The 20640-nt window shown below is 32.5% G+C and overlaps 1 protein-coding gene across 1 annotated transcript in view; it reads left to right on the plus strand.

Annotated features, from left to right (window-relative positions):
• The first annotated feature begins 10546 nt into the window (after nt 1-10546).
• Nucleotides 10547-20640, plus strand: part of Traf4 (TNF receptor associated factor 4) — a 559644-nt gene continuing 549550 nt past the window's right edge. Inside the window, exon 1 of the mRNA XM_072525830.1 lies at nt 10547-10751. Within this exon, the coding sequence (XP_072381931.1) occupies nt 10720-10751 (32 nt within the window). The 5' untranslated portion in view covers nt 10547-10719. The remainder of the gene's footprint in view (nt 10752-20640) is intronic.

Below are 20640 nucleotides of genomic sequence, written 5' to 3' on the forward strand. Positions count from 1 at the left end.
CTTATTTGATTACAATTTATTTGGATATTTTGTTGTATATCGTCTAATTTTTCTTCTGTGTTTCTCCTGTCTTCGTTAATTTTTACTTCTAAGTTACATTTCTGTAACTCTATTTTCTGTTCTATATCTATCTTATTATCTTGAATAATCCTCTTTACTTCTGTCCTCTCATTGTCTATCCTTTTCTTGTAGTCATTCCGTATACTTTTTATTTCATTTGCTACTTTTTTCTCTGCAGCTTCAAGTTTTTTATCCATTTGTTTTACAATTTTATTATTATTATCTTCTATTTTCTTTTCTAATTTTCTATAATTCTCTTCCAATTTCTGTTCCATTTTTTTCATGTCTTCTTTGACTTCTTTTGAATTCTCTTCCAATTTTTTTGTATTCTCTTCCATTTTCTGTTCCATTTTTTTCATGTCTTCTTTGATTTCTTTTGAATTCTCTTCCATTGTCTTGTTCATCTGCATCATTAATGACATCAAAGCTGCCATATTGACATTTTCCTCTCTTTCTGGATTCATTTCTGCAGTATCTTGTGGAACTTGAACTAAACTCTCCTCTTGTATAGGTTGTGTTTCTACTTCCACATCTTCTTCATTCTTTTTGCTTCTTGTACCTTTCTTTCCTTGAGACATTTTGAGACTTTACTTGTTCAAATATAATTAAAAATAAATTCTATAATTTTTCCTTTCTACTGATAATTAATTTAATTATATGAGAGCACTTATCTTCCCAAACTAATTCTTTTAAATAGAGAGCCCCACGTTGGGCGCCAAATTGTTATGATGTGTTTTTTGTTTGAATGATGAGCAATGAGTATTTTTAATAATATAGGGTTTTTATCGCGGTTCTCAAAGAATTAGCTTGTAAGTACTTTTTTAAATTATCTTTATTATAACTATTATGAAACACACATATATATCTAACTTAGCCAATGTAAATTTAAAATAAACTATCTTTAAATTGATGTTCTTATAAAACTAATTAAATTCTATAGACAATCTAAAATTTAAACAAACTATCTTCAAAATTGAAATTGTTATGACACTAACTAAATTATATTAACAAAATTTTGTACCTTTCTTTCACTGAATGCCTAAATGAACTGTTTTCCACTAAGTATATAGATTCTAATCACCACTGAATGTCTTCGTACTTCAGTTATCCTTGTTTTTTTGTGAAATTACTTTTTCCAATTATCAGCTTCTACCAATTTAAGATATAGTTTTCTTCAGCAGCATTTATACACCACCAACCAAACCAGCAAACAGCATTTATATTTATTCTTCTTTTCAATATACCAATATCCAATTATTATAAGTTGATTTATACTAATCTCCAACCATAAAATATAATTTAATTTCTTCCACTATACCTTTTTTATCTTCAATAATTATTTGTGTATAATTATAAATGTGCATTAAATATATGCATAATTTTTATCTTCATTTAACTCACTATATTAAACTATTGGACTATTTGTACTTGATTCACTGACTCTAACTAACTTTCATAATAAACTGCTTGACTTCTGACTAAAAACTTCAAAAACTGCCTCTTCTGAATAAAAAACTGCCATCTTGAATCCAAATCACGGGTATTTATATCTTTCGGATCTTCCAGAACCATCTCGTAATATATCATGTTCTATTTTGTTCTATTAACTACTTGTCTGAATTTTCTGGAACAAACCATTTCGCAAACATGGCCATCTCCGGAGATCCAGAGAATTCCATTCTTTTCTATTAATAATTTTGTTTACATTTAGGCTTTTCAGATCAGAATATATAATTAAATTAGTAACTTAACATTCTAATTTAATAAAATACACATTTCAAACAATATATTATTATAACCCACTTTATATTCGTAAATACTCTTAAACGTCACTTCAGAGTATAAATATCTGTCAATCTCCGAGAGTATTTTTGGTTGCCTAAGCACATGGCTCACTTATATATATTTACAATATTAAAATACAACTTTTTATAATTATTATATGCTAATTTCTTAAAAATGCCCTCACATAAATATATTTTTATTAAATTCTCTAGTATATAACTTATTTAAAACAACCAAATATCTAATATTATGTAGTATATAACTTATAAATTATTTTCTATAAACCCCAATCGTCACAATATATATACATATATATATATATATATATATATATATATATATATATATATATATATATATATATATATATATATATATATATATATATATATATATATATATATATATATATATATATATATATAGGAGTGTAATGCGAGTAAATAATAAAAGTAAAATGTAATGACATGTCTCGCAAAACAGGAAAACAACAAAATAGGTATATTGATGGCAGAAAACCGTAAATACGTATTTTTGCCTATTTGGTTGTCATCAGTATGATACAGCAAAGTTAAAAAATGAGTTTGAGGATCACTACAGAAGCAATGCGACACATTTGTCGCACTCCGTTTAGTGGCAATATAGTTCTGAGATAACTCGCAAGTCTTGTCAACGCAATCAAATGCTTTTTAATAACCAATAAAACATGCATATACATATACATTCACGCATCGTTGTGTTAACACATTTAAGGAAAAAAGATCCTCTCGTGTGCCCAATCTATTTCGAAATTCTAATTGAGTGTAACTCATCTGAAACTCAAACTTCGTGTGAATTCGTGAACGGATGATTTTGAGGAAAGTTGTAAGGACATAAGACTTCTTCTTCTTCTTCTCAGCCTTCTGTCGTCCATGTTTGGACATAGGCCTCTCCCAACTCCTTCCATCGGTCTCTATCCTGAGCAACATATTTCCAATTTGTTTCGGCTATTCTTTTAATATCATCAACCCATCTCATCTGTGGTCTTCCTCTTCGTCGTTTACTTTCGTAAAGTCTCCAATGTTGTATTGTAGTATTTCAACGTTGGTCTTTTTGTCTAGCATAAGACATCAAGCTTAATATTCGATAGTCATCGCAGTGTGAGGAATTGGTTTTTTTTGGTAATGTTGTCTGTACCGTATATTTTTTTAAATAGTGCTGTTATCAAGTCTTTACAATCAAGGCAAACAATCAATACAAACAATATAAAGCAATCAATACAAACTTTATCTGCTTTAATCTGCTGCTATCAAGTTTTTACTTTCATTGTCTGCAGTTCATTTAAGTATTTCGATATTTATGTTTTGTCCTATGGCTAGTTTGCCGTAATATATAATTGCAAATACTATTATTTTAATAATTTAAAATAATATAAAATGATAGCTTGATAGTCATCATGATATAAAATTAGTCCTCACATCTAAATTTATACCTTTTCAATTTGGGTAAGTTCTAAGCCCGCACAACTATTTCATGAACGCCCTTCTCCAAACTCAAGCAAAAAAAGTGTGTAACGAAAACTATTCACAAACAATAGCTGGCTTATTACTGTCTCTTAGGGTAAATTTTATAGCCATTTAAAGATAAAGCTTTTAACAACTACAATTTTAAATCTTCTATAGAAATGTATTAAAACATTTTAATTAAAATTTTATTAAAATATTTTAATCCTTTGAAGATATTTTAGAAAACATAAATTTACCAAAGGAACGTCAATAACTACAGATATAAAAACTAATAAAATTAAGTAAAATATAAAGGGGCGGAACAAGCTGCCCGCCTTGAACTACTGAACTTTAAAATGGGTTGCCATTTGCCATCGATGATCTAGCTGATCAGAAGTGGACACAATTTCTTAATGCAGCGTTTGTATTCTCAAGTTTTGGTTTTTAGAGTTACCACATTCTGACGATACCGTCCTTTCTAGGTTGCACTAATGTGATGCGACCATTGCAACGGTGGCAAATTGTTTTCAAGAATTAATACCAAAGCTTCGACCTTTATTCTATTATCAGTAGCATTAACAATATTGCTGCTTATCAGTTAAAGATATTCTTTATACCAACGTTTCCAGATGTGCTGCTTCAATTTCAAAAAAAGTCAGTCTCCGGATAGCTTGTCGTCGGACCACCAATCTAAAAATGTCCAGCAGTAAAAAGAAGGTCATTATTCCTCTATTTCAATAACGAAGTTTCTAATTGTTAGTATGTTAACAAAATATTACCTACAATGCCTATTGAATAATTTTTAAAAGGCTTAATCGCAGTTTGCCAAATTACTTTAAAGTGGGGAGATTTGGGCGTTATAAAATGCCAAGCCTACCTTCCAACATCCGAGTATTTTTTAATAGTATTTTGATAATCTGACAAGTTAAATAATTTGTGCAGCTCGCGACTAGCTCCCACGAAATTAGTAGCGTTATCAGAAAATATTTCTGCGTATTTTCCTCGGCTAGCACAAAAATGGCGGAAGCTAGCTAAAAAGGCTTCGGTAGTCAAGCCGCTTACTAATTCAAAATGAAAGACTCTGTAGACATGCATACATACATGGCGACGTATACTTTAAATCGTCTACGATTGCGGAATCTCTTTTTCCTAATAAACAAAGGACCGCAATAATTAACTCCGGTTTAAAAAAAAGGTCGAGAAGGAGTTACCCGGTATTCGGAAAGGATAGCCATTTTATGATTAGCCGGGCGTGGTTTTACGCAAAAACAAGGAACGCATCGATGCAAAAATTTTCGTGTTACGTTACGTCCATCTAACGGCTAATAGATTTAGCGCACGGAGTACAAGGTGGCTTGTAAACCAGCATGTTTTAATTTTACGTGTTCACGTATAATTATTCCAGTAATGTAATGATTATCTGACAGCAAAATTGGATGTTTTTGCGATTCAGATAGCGAGGATCGATCAAGCCTACTATTTACTCTTAAAATTTTATCCTAATTAATAAATATTGCGAATCAATCAACTCTTGAGTATTTAGTTCGTTTAAATTGCTCTTATCTTTTTTCTTCAATTAAGCGTCGAATATAAATCGCCAAACATAGGCAATCACGCGTATTAATTTATGCATCGAGCTGTATTTTTCCAAAATATCATTATTATTTAACAAAACTTCCAATTCCATCCAATTTATCGATTGAGGTGTTACCAATTATAATTCGGGAATTTCGATCGAATCCAAAATTCCTTTCAGCCATGAAGATTAGGTTCGCGATAACCAAGACGAACCAATTTGCCAAATATTATTTTCTAAAAATTCTGAGGAAAGCTGACCGCACAATAAACAATCTGCCGGGTTGTCCAAAGACGCAAAGTGCAAAGATGATACGGTTGAGTATTTATCCAGTGATGGGTGATTGTCGAGTCCGACTAAAAGTAAATACTGCTGACTTCCAGTAAAAGAGACTGTTGAAGCGTGGAATATAGCCGAGCAAAAAGAACAGTGCCGCATAACTCTAATCGCGGTAATGATATTAACGCCAGATTTTAAACAACTCAATCAAACAAAAATATGTCCCTCGGCATCAACAGAACGACAATAAAGACAGGCGTCGTAATCCTTTTCGCTGTCGTCGCAAAATCCATGAATTTGGATATCGACGGGATTTGGTATTGTAATACAATGAAAAAATTTAAAATTTTTGATAAGGTTTAATTGAGCCGAAAATGCCAACCATAAGTCATGAATTTCAAGCGAAAGCGACTCATCCCATGTTACTCCAGATTTCCAGCAAATTTGCATAATTATTTTTGTGTATATGATAACTCTAATTTATGCTAATATACTGTTATACGGAGATAAGTCATAGACTTTCACAGACGCTACATGCATGCAAATTGAGGCTTTCGAAAGCAGGGCGTTTTATTAGGAATACAAAAAGGAAAAAAAGCTGTTAACCACAATAAAAATAGCCAAAATTGAATAACTCGGTCACATAATCAGAAACAGTCAAAGATATTTGCTGCAATTAATTTAACAGAGAAAAGTAGAAAGAAAACGATGATCAGGAAAGCGAAGGATTTCCTGGCTGAAAAATCTTCGTGGCCCAGCACAACAACCTCAAATCTTTTCAAAACAGCATTGTGCAAAAGACAGATTGCTGTGATTGCCACCAGCATCCGAAACGGATAGGCACTATAAGAAGAAGATGCCGCCTAGGCAGCTTAGAGTTGAGTATATCTGCATTTGATGATCTGGATTCGGTCCCCACTACAAAAATCATAAAGTATTGCTTATGCTGTATCTTAAAGGTCCTGGCAAACTAGGGCAATTCTAAGTATGATATACTAATATAACAGTAAAAGATAAAATAGAAGGAAGGCCAAACGGTCTAGATCTTTGGCAATATCAGGGTTTCGAACGTTTCTGTTTAAGTACTTAGGTATTTCTTTTGTTCTCAGAGGGTTGTAAATCAATTTTTCTCTGGGGTTTAAGGTCTTTTAACCGGCGGGCGAACTTTCGACACCAAATTGTCTTTGTACCTGGGGTAATCGAAGGGTCAAATTTTATTATAGGAAATTTCGACACCGCGGCGTAAAGCAGGTAAGTAGGTAATTAGCGGCGATGGACATTTGCACCCAAGCAGGACAAGCGGGTTTTCCCAATATTTATTGTCACGGCAGGGGGCGTGGCACTTGTGTACTTGTGACTAAATTATTTCAGTTGTAATTTATTTCTTGTTTGACGTTGACTTGTGCACGTATACGGATATTTAAAAAATGAGTTTGATAAAAAGTTCCCGTGGTCGAGATTTATTAGTGGTGGAGCATCATTCGTTCTCGAAACAGAAAGTGTTAAAAAGCGGCGAGATATTTTGGCGCTGCATCCAAAGAAACACTAAGTGTTCCGCAAAAGTGTTTACAATAGGCTGTGAGGACCTCACCATCACAAGAAGTGATTTGGCACATAATCATGAAGCCGATCCAAAAAAGCTTGAAGTAAAGATGGTAACCAAAGCATGTAAAAGAAAAGCCCAAGAGGACATATCGGAAAAGCCTGCCAAAATTACAAGAACTGCTGTTGCTGAGTGTGATGCCAATTTGCTGACGGTTCCTGACATAGCTAGCATAAGAAAGAACATTTACAACTGTCGTCGTAAACTGTTACCAGGTCCGTTACCAAGAAGCATATCAGAAGTCCATAACGCGGTTAGTAATTATTATTCTCCTAAAACCTGTCGCAATGAAAGTTTTTTGTTTTTAAATCATCCTGAATTAAATGTAATTGTATTTTCATGCGAGACAAATATTCGTTTGTTGTGTAAATTAAAAACTTTGTATATGGATGGTTCATTTTCATACAGTACCAAATATTTTCTACAATTATTTACTATACATGGCTTGGAAAATGGACATTATGTTCCTTTAGCATACTGTTTGTTAAAGGACAAATTGTCAATGACATACAAAAATTTATTTTCTTTATTAAGGTCTAAGATTTTTGAAACATTTCAATTATCATTAGAGCCAACTGAAATATTTGTGGACTTTGAAAAAGCAATTCACTGTGCTTTATTGTATATGTGGCCCAATGCAAAAATTAGTGGATGCCGTTTTCACTTACACCAAAACTGGTTTAAAAAAATTCAATCTTTGGGTTTGGTACAAGAATATAAGGATACAAATTCAGAAATTGGAAAATGGTTAAGGCATACGTTTGGTTTAACTTATTTAAATCCAGCAGAAGTTGAAGAATGCTTTCCTTATGATTTAATGTCATATAAACCTATAAACGCAAGACTTGATATATATGCAGATTATTTACTGGAAAATTACATTTTCGATAGCGCTCTATTTCCACCACACATATGGTCTAATCAGAATCCGTCTATTGCGAGGACCACAAATGCCTGTGAATCCTTTCATTCGAGATTTAATTCTTCTTTTTATTCAACACATCCTTCTATTTTTATTGAAAAGTTAAAAGAATTTCAAGTAGACACTTATGTCAAAATAAATAGTTTACATATACCAGCAAAAATCAAAGATACTACTGTTAAGGCTAAATTAACATTTTTGGAGAAAATGATGGATAAACTACGATCCCAACAAATACGTAGGTTAGATTTTATAAAAGCTGTATCTTATCATTCCTATAATAGCAAATAAATCATTGTATACAAGTATATTAACGGTAAAATGTACAAAAATTAGGTACTAGTTGTATTCTATTTAGATATTATTACAGTTATAAAGAAATAAAATGCACATTACTTTTATTAAAATAAATTAATTAATTAATTATGGTATTTTATTTATGTCGCAGCTATATTTTGGTGTCGAATATACCTGTAAGATAAAAACGGGAATTGGGGCTGGTGTCGAAAATTGCCATTAAACTTTAGTCGCTACCTGCTTAGTGTCGAAATTTCCTACGCCCCTTTTAACATTAATGTCAAAACATCCGCATTACATGGCCTACCCACCTCAGACGTCCTATCTTTATGTGTTATACGATATCTGGTTCCTGGTATATCCTATAGAGTTCGAAATTATCTCGTCTTCTCCAGACACCATTTTCATTTACCGCTCCATATATGCGCCTTAGTATTTTTCTTTCGAAACATCCCAACATGTTTTCATTGCTTTTTGTTAAAGTCCAGGTTTCTGAACCATATGTTAGGACTGGGCATATTATTGTTTTGTAGAGTTTTACTTTTGTATTTCTTGATATAACTGTAGATTTAAAAAGGAGATTAAGCCCAAAATAGCATCTATTAGCCGTACAAATTCTGCGGTTTATCTCTGCGGTAGTGTCATTTTCAGTATTGACGAGCGTTCCCAGGTATACAAATTCGTTAACTGCTTCGATGACGTCATTTTCTATAACAAGTGGCCGTAGTGTTTGTGTTGAGTATTTATCCAGTGATGGGTGATTGTCGAGTCCGACCAAAAGTAAATACTGCTGGCTTCCAGTAAAAGAGACTGTTGAAGCGTGGAATATAGCCGAGGAAAAAGAACAGTGCCGCATAACTCTAATCGCGGTAATGATATTAACGCCAGATTTTAAACAACTCAATCAAACAAAAATATGTCCCTCGGCATCAACAGAACGACAATAAAGACAGGCGTCGTTATCCTTTTCGCTGTCGTCGCAAAGTCCATGAATTTGGATATCGACGGGATTTGGTATTGTAATACAATGAGAAAATTTAATACTTTTGATAAGGTTTAATTGAGTCGAAAATGCCAACCATAAGTCATGAATTTCAAGCGAAAGCGACCCATCCCATGTTACTCCAGATTTCCAGCAAATTTGCATAATTATTTTTGTGTATACGATAACTCTAATTTATGCTAATATACTGTTATACGGAGATAAGTCATAGACTTTCACAGACGCTACATGCATGAAAATTGAGGCTTTCGAAAGCAGGGCGTTTTATTAGGAATACAAAAAGGAAAAGAGCTGTTAACCACAATAAAAATAGCCAAAATTGAATAACTCAGTCACATAATCAGAAACAGTCAAAGATATTTGCTGCAATTAATTTAACAGGGAAAAGTAGAAAGAAAACGATGACCAGGAAAGCGAAGGATTTCCTGGCTGAAAAATCTTCGTGGCCCAGCACAACAACCTCAAATTTTTTCAAAGCAGCATTGTGCAAAAGACAGATTGCTGTGATGGCCACCAACATCCGAAACGGATAGGCACTATAAGAAGAAGATGCCGCCTAGGCAGCTTAGAGTTGAGTATATCTGCCTTTGATGATCTGGATTCGGTCCCCACTACAAAAATCATAAAGTATTGCTTATGCTGTATCTTAAAGGTCCTGGCAAACTAGGGCAATTCTAAGTATGATATACTAATATAACAGTAAAAGATAAAATAGAAGGAAGGCCAAACGGTCTAGATCTTTGGCAATATTCAGGGGTTCGAAGGTTTTTGTTTAAGTACTTAGGTATTTCTTTTGTTCTCAGAGGGTTGCAAATCAATTTTTCTCGGGGGTTTAAGGTCTTTTAACATTAATGTCAAAAACTGGTTGAGGGTTTCCTGTAATTAATATTTACCAAGTTAATCTTGTCTGTTTTAACTTGATTGCATCGTATTAAGACATACGCATTTATGGTTGTGTTCCTTCTATTTCTATCTTTCATCTTTAATTTTTTCGCTATTCCTTTTACTTAAGTTTATTCTATTTACTCTTAGTAACCATTCTCACACAGTATTGAGCATTCCTTTATATCTCAGGTTGCTGTAGCTTCCTCCATTGTTGGTATTAGTTTTTCTCCGGAATCCAGTAAGTTCTAAAAATCAAAATCAGGAATTTCAAAAAATTTAAAACTGATATTATTAATTTCTTATATTTTTAAACTACTGTAAAGATTGCTTATAAATATGAAAGCTACGCCTCCATCAAGTATAGCTGAAATATTCCGAAGTTTATCGTTTCTTAAAAGCTTTGCATAAACAACTGTGATTACTCCGTATATTCCCATCATCGCAAACATAAACATATAAGAACATTCATCAGACATTTCCTTTGCATGTCATATTCCACCCATAATATCCCTCATATTCGTGGTTAAACGTCAAAGTGCACACCCCGCCATAACACAAACATCCGGTGGACTCGGATCTTTGTATTTTCAATCCACCTGACTTTGCACGTATTTTGCTTCCAACTATTCACCTGTCCAGTGTCGCTCCTACGATATCATATCATAGTGTGCGTGGTGACTGTTAAATAATTTAAATAACGTGTGATACGTGAGGTGTCGCGTGGCTAGCGAAAGATAAAGTGAGACAATTGAAAAAAGTGGCGTGCGCAATGTTTTGGTGAATAAGAACTCAGTAAGCGGGGATTTACCGTTGCCGCAGTTGAGGATGCCACTAGGATTTGTGGATGAGAGTGGAAGGTGAGGCGATTATTATTATTAGCAATATAATTATAATGATTACTAATCAGTTACAAAGCCAGTCGTGCTTTAACTTAGAAGTTGGAGGAAGTAGGTACTTGGATTACTGAATTAAGAAAGTTGTTTTACATAGTGGTAAAAAGATTTTTAACTGAAGTTTAGTTCAGTTTTTAACTGAACAATATAATAATAGTTATAATCGATCTCGTAAAAATCTGAATATAAATAGAATAGTCAATTTTAAAACATTTAAAATATATTAATGTGATATCTAGAATTTTAATTTTAAAACTTTACAAAAAATATATATAAAACATTATTAAAATTTTTTGATTGATGATTTATATCACACCTTTCAATTTTGTTATCTCAGGTTTTACTCGTGCTTCAATATCTATACTTTACAGCTGATGGGTTAGGTCCAAAGAATAACGGAATAAAACAACATAATATGATATGAAAATAATGTAATAAAATAAACTGATTAAACTACCTCCAAAAATTATTAGCATACAATGTTTATCAAACAAAATTCGTTCTACGTACGTGAACCTTCAATAATGCATGGATAATATAATACAACTACAATCTAAGATACAGCTTATTATTCTACATAAACAAATCAAATAATATTCAGTGTCCTTCCTAATGCAATTTTGATATAACGATTGTACCAAGAAAAATTTGTATGAATTATCCAATTCTCTCCACAGCTCCGTGTCCACTCTCAGAACAAATTTCATCTCCTTCGACTATCAACAACTTATTCACACGTTACTAATATAATATAATATTTTTTTAACCCAAAGTTCTCAAATTTAATATATTATGAATGTTTCTCCCGTTGAAACGCTTCCTCTGCCTTGAGTTGTCCAATTCCTTGTTCTATGCAAAATGAACTATCAGTTCTCAGCAGCCTCCTATGTAATTGGCAATATTAAACAAGATATTGCAATTTAGTGTCTTCAATGCTCTCCTTCGAATGCACGTACCTTTCCAATGATGCCTGAGCCTCTTTTCCTCTCGCCAAACTTAATCTCTTGTTCCGAAATAAACAGCGATACGTAGAATACAAGTAGGAAAAGTTTACTTACAAATTTGTTCCAGATCAGCTACCGTCGGACACAATTACTTCACCAACTCACAACTTATTCTTTATCACTTACTACCCTTGGATACCACATCGAAAACCAACCATTCACTTTAAGAAACTGGAACTGAATTTCTTATCTCCTCTACCCATTCATCCAACCTCTCATTATACACACCCATCACCACTTTCCAAATTCTCGGCCAATCAGAAATTTGCATACCACTCCCACATAAATTTGGTGGCATCTGTGAAAATGGTGTTTGGAGAAGGAGGTACAACTACGAGATATATCACAGATATAAACATATATTTGGTGGTAAAGACGTAGTATCCTTTATAAAAATAGGAAGACTAAGATGGGCAGGACATCTGGCAAGATCACAGCAGAACAACCCTCCTAGAAGAATCCTTATGTCACAACCTGTGGGAAGTAGAAAAAGGGGTAGACCAAAACTCAGATGGAGGGATGGTGTAGATGAGGATGGTAGACAAATAGGCGCAGCAAACTGGCAACAGTTGGCAATGGATAGAACTGACTGGCGTAATAGACTTGGGAAGGTCGAGGCTCTTTTATAGGGCTGTAGCACCAATGATGATGATGACTCCCACATAAAATCAGAAATACCTACAAACTTTCCTAATTCATATCATTTCTACAAAGACACTTAATTTCTACTGGGTATTTACATATTCCCAACAATCATTTATTTATTAACTATTTTTATTGTCCTTTTCATGGCGCAAATCCGACTTACGGAACACTTTATGGCTTATGGGGAAAAACCATCGTTAACTTCTATTCATTGTTATATTTATACAAAAGATTATTTATGACTAAGATTACCTTTGGTTAATTCCAGGCAGCTCGGAGTATTTTTTTATTTTCTATAATCTCTGAAATATTGATTTCATCGTACATTTAATATTTTTATCCTTCAATTTTGAATACCACAACATTATATATATATATATATATATATATATATATATATATATATATATAATATATATATATATATTTTATATATATATATATATATATATATATATATATATATATATGTATATATATAAAAATAAAATATTGTACGTATAGAACTATATAATTTTAATAAGTTAAGTTTTAATGTTTTGTAAATTTGAAAATTTAATGGATTAACCTCACGTTGTAAGTTTTTATACTAGTTTTATACAATGCTATTTAATTCTAATTTCATTGTATTCACTGATACCATATTTTAGCATATCCTGAAGAAGCAAATAAATTTTGCGAAAGCTTGATAAAGAACAAAGAGTTTCATTTTCCTGCCCTATTAATGACTGCAACCTCAAGATAAAACTTTATTTTACATAACGTGTCAGTCAATAATACCTAACTACTGTATATATATATATATATATATATATATATATATATATATATATATATATATATATATATATATAATCTGTATATGTATATATCTACAGTGTGTTCCAACGAAAATTTGACCACCCAGAAACTCAGAAACCTAGAGTTTCTTCAAAATTTCAAAAACACGTCAACTTGTATTGGGATGGGGATGAATTTTCATGCAAGATTAAATGTAACCCCCTACTGCCCCGCATCAGCCTTAAGTTTTTTTTTTTTTAATAGCAAGTGTAGGCACATCATTTGAACAGTCTATTTTCAAAGGTTCTTCGTACAATTGCAGATACCTCCGGTGTCAATAATGGGCGCTCTGTCACAATTCTTTGTCGCTACTCTGCAAGATCTGCAGGCGCATATTTTTAATTTTAGGTATCCCCACAAAAAAAATTCAAAGGCCAAAGATCCGGTGATCTGGTCGGCCACTATATTAGACCCTTTCTGCCAACCGAATGCACTGAAAAACGTTGATTCAAAAATTGTCTTCGTACATCATAATGTGGGGGTACCTCGTCCTTTTGGAAACTCAGTTCATCCTCCAAAAGATTATTATCAGATTCCAATGTGCCAGTGATCAGCGGATCAATAATGTCTTCTAACAAATATAAATAGATAGTTAATTTTAATCAATAACGACAATTATGTCTAATAACTTCACCTTTTAACATAAAAGTACCCTCGTCAGAAAAACACGTATTGTACAATCGATGTTGGCTGTTATTTATGATTTCACTAAATTCCTCACAAAATTGAAGCCGACGATCAGGATCATCTTCGTTTAATTGATAAAGTAATCGTGTTTTATAATTCGATAAACACTAGATGCTAATACACCAGACGCACGAGAGAGTTGTCTGACAGACTGTCGATTATCCATTTGTAAATGACCCAATACCGCCACTTCAACTGCTTCATAGCGCACTTGACGGTCTACTTCGAGCTTTGTGTTGTCACCTGTAGCTTTAAATTTATCAGTTAAATGTTCAGCGTATTGACGACTTTTTTTTCTGGGTGGTTCTTATCAAACGTCCTTGACGTAGCCTTAGCACACTGATTATTTCCATAGTATTGCTTAAATATTGCTATTCTTTCTTTACTAGAATATACAATTTTTGTAAACCTTTACAATAACATCTCTAATTAATCAGTCGTTGACAAATCTTAAATCAATGGTAACTTGGTAAATACTAAAGAAGATAGTTAGGATTCATTATCTTAAAAAAAATTCATATTAAAAAGTGATATTTTTATAAAAAGAAAAAAAATTATATTCAACACAGTGGCGTGTTGCTATCGATTTGCAGGTTGATTGAATTATTGTATTGGAGGTTACTAAAAACATTTAATTGGTTAATTTGGTACAATTTTATCTTTTTGTTGTTATGACTGATATTCAACCAATAAATTAGTTAGGAGGAAAAAAATTACCTTTCAAATAATGTGCCACTCGACCACGCTTGCTATTTAAAAAAAAACTGGACTAGGTGAAGTGGGTTAAATTGTCTTAAAATTATCTGAGGAATCTCCGGTCTTCGTTTGTCAGGAGAGTTCCTGGAGACCCTGTATATCCTATATCATCTATTCTACTTAACATGAATATTCAGTCAATATTAAAAAACAGGTTCCATCAAGTATTGGCATACGTTATTATCACTTACATTTTATATCTACGTTAAAATTGTCTAGTTATGAAGTACCTACATGCACGCTGTTTTTGTCGTAATTGGTTCCATTTAAAGTTATGTTTGTGTGACGAAAAGTACGCACATGGAGTTTTGAATACAATGGGACGGTTTTATGGGTTCATTGTCACATTGGCCAGGTGAAAGTTACGTGCAGCAATTATTTTTTTCTGTATATTGCTATTTTGAGCTAGACTGATGATTATTCTATAATAATAACCCATGTTTGGAGGGTACACGCCAAGGTCTTGTTTGAAGCCAACAGAATATGGTGAGACCGTCTGTGACTAGTGAAGGGATACTTATCAAATGGGAAACAAAACATTTCTTCGTTCGAAATATTCTTTAAGGTCATGACCTTATATACCAGCCTTTTTAACTTAAGAGGGGACATGTATATGATAAAAAATAAGAACTTTAAAATTCAGAAGGAAAAAGCAGAATAATTTTAATAAGTAAAGGTCACCCATAGTCTAATATAAGAGACTCGGAGAGATAAAACACTATGTCACCTTTTCCTAACTTTTAACAAAAGAACAATACTAAACATTTTATTAACTAAAGATGTTTTTGCCACAACTATTGATTGAACTTTTGTAATATTTTATAGGTACAGTCTATCTAATTAGATGAAAAAACGAAGCACTAAACCTACCAATTTTCGGCAACAAGATGAATCGATGGGAAGCTTTTTGCATTAGATTCGGAAAAGTGTCAGGAAAGTTTGTAAATACAATTCATAGTGGTAAAATGAAAATTAAATTTTGTGCATAAGCAAAACGCATTTCCAAAGTACAGCTGGTTCCTAAAAAAATTGATCGACTCTTAGTAAGATTTGATCATTTTTAGCAGTGTATTTGATTGTTTTGATATTATTATATTTTTTATGACAGATAAATAATAAACTAAACAAACAAACAACAAACAATTGATTACAAATGTTAATTCCACAGGCTACTAATAACGTTAATTCATAAATTGTAATAATTATTAAGGTCTAAATTTTGATATTATTTTGAATACCTGCATTTTATAAAAAGTATATAAATAACAGTTTTTACATAAAATAGGGATGTTGTTAATATTTTTATTATTATTAAGGAATAATATTAATAAAAAATGGAGAGCACAAGAAACTCTAGAAAGAAAGCGAGGGTCTGTAAGTCCAAAACTATACTAAATTTAGGTATGTAAAAATAAAATTTATATTTTGCAATATCTCCATCAGCATTGATAACAGCTTGTAGTCTTCGATCTGCGTGAAAGGAACTATGAAATTGTATTCTTCAGAAAGCTTTTCCCAAACCTGTTATATACCGTGCCACAGCTCTTCAGCATTTTAAGGTATAAAATTAGGCCGATAAAACTGTTTTACAATAACCCTCCACACATTTTCGATTGGGTTTAAATCTGGACTGTAGCTGGGCCATGGTGAGGTTTCAATGTTGTTATTCTGGAGCCACTGGTTTATTATATTTGCAGTGTGAATAGAACAATTATCTTATTGGAGTATAAAATACTTTCTGGATACAACTGATCTACACTGGGAAACATGATGTTTTCTAGAATATTCAGATAAGTCTGCCCAACAAACCTGCCACCAATATGCCATACCATTCCCATCCCTCTAGATGAAATTCATCCCCATACATTGGCGCTAGAATGACCAGCTGATCGATATCTATCAATATATAGAGGATTAAATCTATTATTATCTGGTATATACACCCCAATTTTGCCCTTTTTATAAGATTGAAAAATTTTCTCATCTGTAAATATTACCCTGTCACAAAAATCTTGATTTTGTAGCTGATGGTTTAAAGAAAATATAAGTCTTGGTTACTTCTATTGTGAAGTAAGAGCTTATTTTTTTTCTGCAGTTCAGTACCTAAGACGCGATGCTTTAATTCTGCGCCAAGCTGTTGTCCTTCTTCCCGAAAACTGTGACAATTTTTGCAGTTTTCGAACCTTCAAAAGGATTCTCTTCTAATCCCTCCAAAAGCGTACGATCTTCATCAGCGGTATATATTTTTGGTCTTCCAGAACCTTACTTTCTTTCGAGAGTTTCTTGTTCTCTCCATCTTTTATTAATATTAAAAACTGTTGTTCTGCTTACGTTACAATGGTTCGCTACGGCAAATGGTGAACAACCATCTTCTAATTTCGTTACAATTTTTTGCTTTTTGTTCTTTTGCTAGCATGAGGAGCCATTTTTTGAGGTTACACAGAATAAGTTATCTAACAAATTTTAAGATTTAGCAGTGACAGTATGTAAATAATAAGTATTGATCCTTCAAAATACATTGCCCAATTTTCTACAAAATACGCTTAAGAGTCGTAACAGTTTTTTTAGGAACCAGCTGTACATAGAAAATGAAAAATTTGCAACTAAGAAAATATCGGTAGCAATGAGTTTACTTTTGTTACTCGTGGGTGTTTTAAGTCGGTGAACACGAATATGGTAACAACGATGGTCCTCGAGCTACCTGATGCCCAGGGTGGACCTCGTCTCCCGGAGTATATAAATTTCATTCTAAATCAGTCGACAGTCATACTTCGTGGGTTCTCGACATAGCTGAATACAAATACGATAACGACAATGATCCTTGAGCTACCTGGTGCCCAGTATGGACCTCGCCTGCTTAAGTTTTATATTATTTTATTTAAAATCAGTCGAAAGTCATTACTAAGGGGTTTTCGAGGTCGCTGAGTACAAATATTATGACGATGATCATCATCGAGCTTCCTGGTACCCGGGGTGAACATCGTCTTCTAAAGTTTTATGTTATTTTCATTCGAGATCAGTCCAAAGTCATTTATCGGGGGGTGTTCAAGTTCTATAAACACGAATATTATAACAGCGATGATACTTGAGCTACCTGGAGCCTAGTGTGGACCTCCTCTTCTGGAGTTTCAGGTTATTTTTATTCGAAATCAACCAAAAGTTATAATATACGTATCCAAAGACCTCGAAAACCCCCCGAGTAATAACTTGCGACTGATTTCGAATGAAAATAACATAAAACTCCAGGAGACGAGGTCTACCATGCGCACCAGGTAGCTCGAGGAGCATCGTCGTTATCATATTTGTGTTCATTGATCTCGAAAACCGTCGGGTAATGACTGTTCACTGATTAAGTATGAAACTAACATACTCCAGCAGAGGAGGTTTGATAATTCTGACTTCTGACAAGGACAAATTTATGTTTCTGAACATTAAATCTTCATTTACTTGCATGATCGATATATCTTTTACCTATCTGTGTAGGCATATTTATTTTTCTCGTTTAAAGTTTAAAAGTAAAATGTAGAAGAAGGTCTTCAATTTTTTAAGAAATAAGATAATACACATTTTCGTTAACATAACTTTATTCCTACTTCGTGTCTATCTGTATATCCTCTGTCAGCTGTCATTACACCTTGACAGAGCATCAAATTCAAATTAAAAAAAGGCTGTAACAATAAGAAGCCTACAACTCAGCCAACCAGACAACAAGAGTACCCTCGCTCTTCCATAAAAAAAATACAACTATTTGAAAGTACATAAACATGACAAAAATCATAACATTCATAAACATTTGTCTTAAATTGTTTCTAATAAACATACCTAAGTTATCATAAGCACCTTTCACAAATTATTGCTCATAAACGTAATTTATCATAAGTATAAGTTCTTAATTGTAGACATAATTGGTAATAGACATTAATTGTTTTGTGCAAATATAAGTTGTAGTTGCTTAACATAAAGTAAGTGATTTAGTGTGAACAAAAATGTGAATAAAATAAGAATCGTAATATAATAGGTTAAAATACGTAAACAAAATTAAGGCAACGTAAATGGATAAAACCCACTCTGAACCATTAAATCGTAGTGGAAGACTTAGTTTAGTGTGATGATTTCATCCATAGTCTGAGTGATCAGCATCAAATACACCTTCGAATGGTTTCTGAGTCAACTGAAACCACTCAACATCAGAAATTAGATATCGGTCATTTGGCAGTATTTTCTTAATAACATAAGGTCCCTTACATTTAGGTAATCGTTTCTTATTTACACAAGGTGCAACATCAATATTAGGTGTCATGACATAATCTCCAATATTATAAATTAAAGCTTGTTTCTGTCTTGAATCGTAGTAAAGCTTATTGGCTTCTTGGGATTTCTCTATTTTGCCACGTGCATTGTATCGGAGTTCGTTCATATCAGATTTATCTTTGTTAATAGAGAACAGAAAATACTTTAAATGATCTTTGACATTACCTACTTGGTTCATTTCAAATAGTATTTTGGAAGGTGTCGGGCCTGTACTTCTATTAACAGTGTTGTTGACAGCAAATTCAACTTCATTAATTACTTAATCCCAACATTCTAGTTTCACTATCATTGGTATAATGAACCGGTTGAACCTTTCAATTTGTCCATTGGCTCTCGGTACGCCAGTAGCTACAAGAACATACTGAATTCCATTATCTCTTAAAAGCTCAGTGAATTGTTTGGACATAAATGCTGAGCCCCGATCCGTAACTATTTTTAAAGGTTTACTGTAAGTTAAGAAGTATGAGTTTAAATACTTAATAACTTCATTACAATTAGTTGACTTGCAAGCATATAATTTCAAGAATTTGGTGAAGCCATCTACAATTGCAAAAATATGTTTATAACCAGTTACTTTGGATTTTTCAAGAGGTCCACAATGATCCAAATGTAAAATATTGAATGGTTTGTCTCTTTTTGGTATGCTGTGTAAAAATCCTTCCTTTTTACCACTGTTAGGAACATTTCGTGGTACTGATACTCTTTAATTGCACTAACATGTCGATAACTTCTCATCACCATTAATTATGTAGCCTAAAAGATTTATTTCAGTCATTAAAAAGAAGCATTTGTCAAGACGGAGATTCAATTTGTTTTGAACAAATAAGCAAAATATCCCTTTTAGATGTCCAAGTTCTCTTCAACAGTTTTTGTTGCTATTAATAAATCATCAATATAAATTAGTAATTTGTTATGTTCCACTAAGTCCTTGAATATAGATGGTGAATTTCGCAAACTAAATAGCATTTTCAAAAATTCATATTGAGCGCTGGAAGTTACAAACGATGTGTATTCTGAATTCTGATCAAGATTCTTCTACATTAACATGATAAAAAGCAGTTTTAGATCCAAAGTCGAGAAATAATGTTTATCTTTAAGTTGACAAAGTTTAGCTTCAATTAGTGGGATTGGAAAATGATCCCGTAAAGTGATTTTGTTTATTGAAAGATAGTCTGCACATAGTCTGAATTCATTAGTTTTCTTTTTAATTAAAACTATTGGTGAACTATATTCTGAATTACTTTTACGGACAATATTTTTATCTACCACGTGAATAATTATTTCTTGTACAGCATTTTTTTCAGCATATGATAACTTACGTGGTTTATAATAAAAAGAAACATGATTTTGATATACAACCTTTTTCATTTCACATTTAGTCATAGATTCATTAGGTCTTTCTGGATAATCAGTCATAAAAATATCAACTAACTTTTGTCGATCTAAATTATTTAAATTAGGATTAATATATCAATATTTATTTCATTTTTATCTATATAGTCAATATGTGAAATATTATTGTAGATACTTGTGTTTTCAATTTCTTTAGAAAAAATTTCTATTTTATTCCCTGAAAAAGATATGGTAAGTTTGTCGTTCTTCATAAAATC

Source organism: Diabrotica undecimpunctata, chromosome 3 (genome assembly GCF_040954645.1).
Source record: "Diabrotica undecimpunctata isolate CICGRU chromosome 3, icDiaUnde3, whole genome shotgun sequence".
NCBI lineage: Eukaryota > Metazoa > Arthropoda > Insecta > Coleoptera > Chrysomelidae > Diabrotica > Diabrotica undecimpunctata.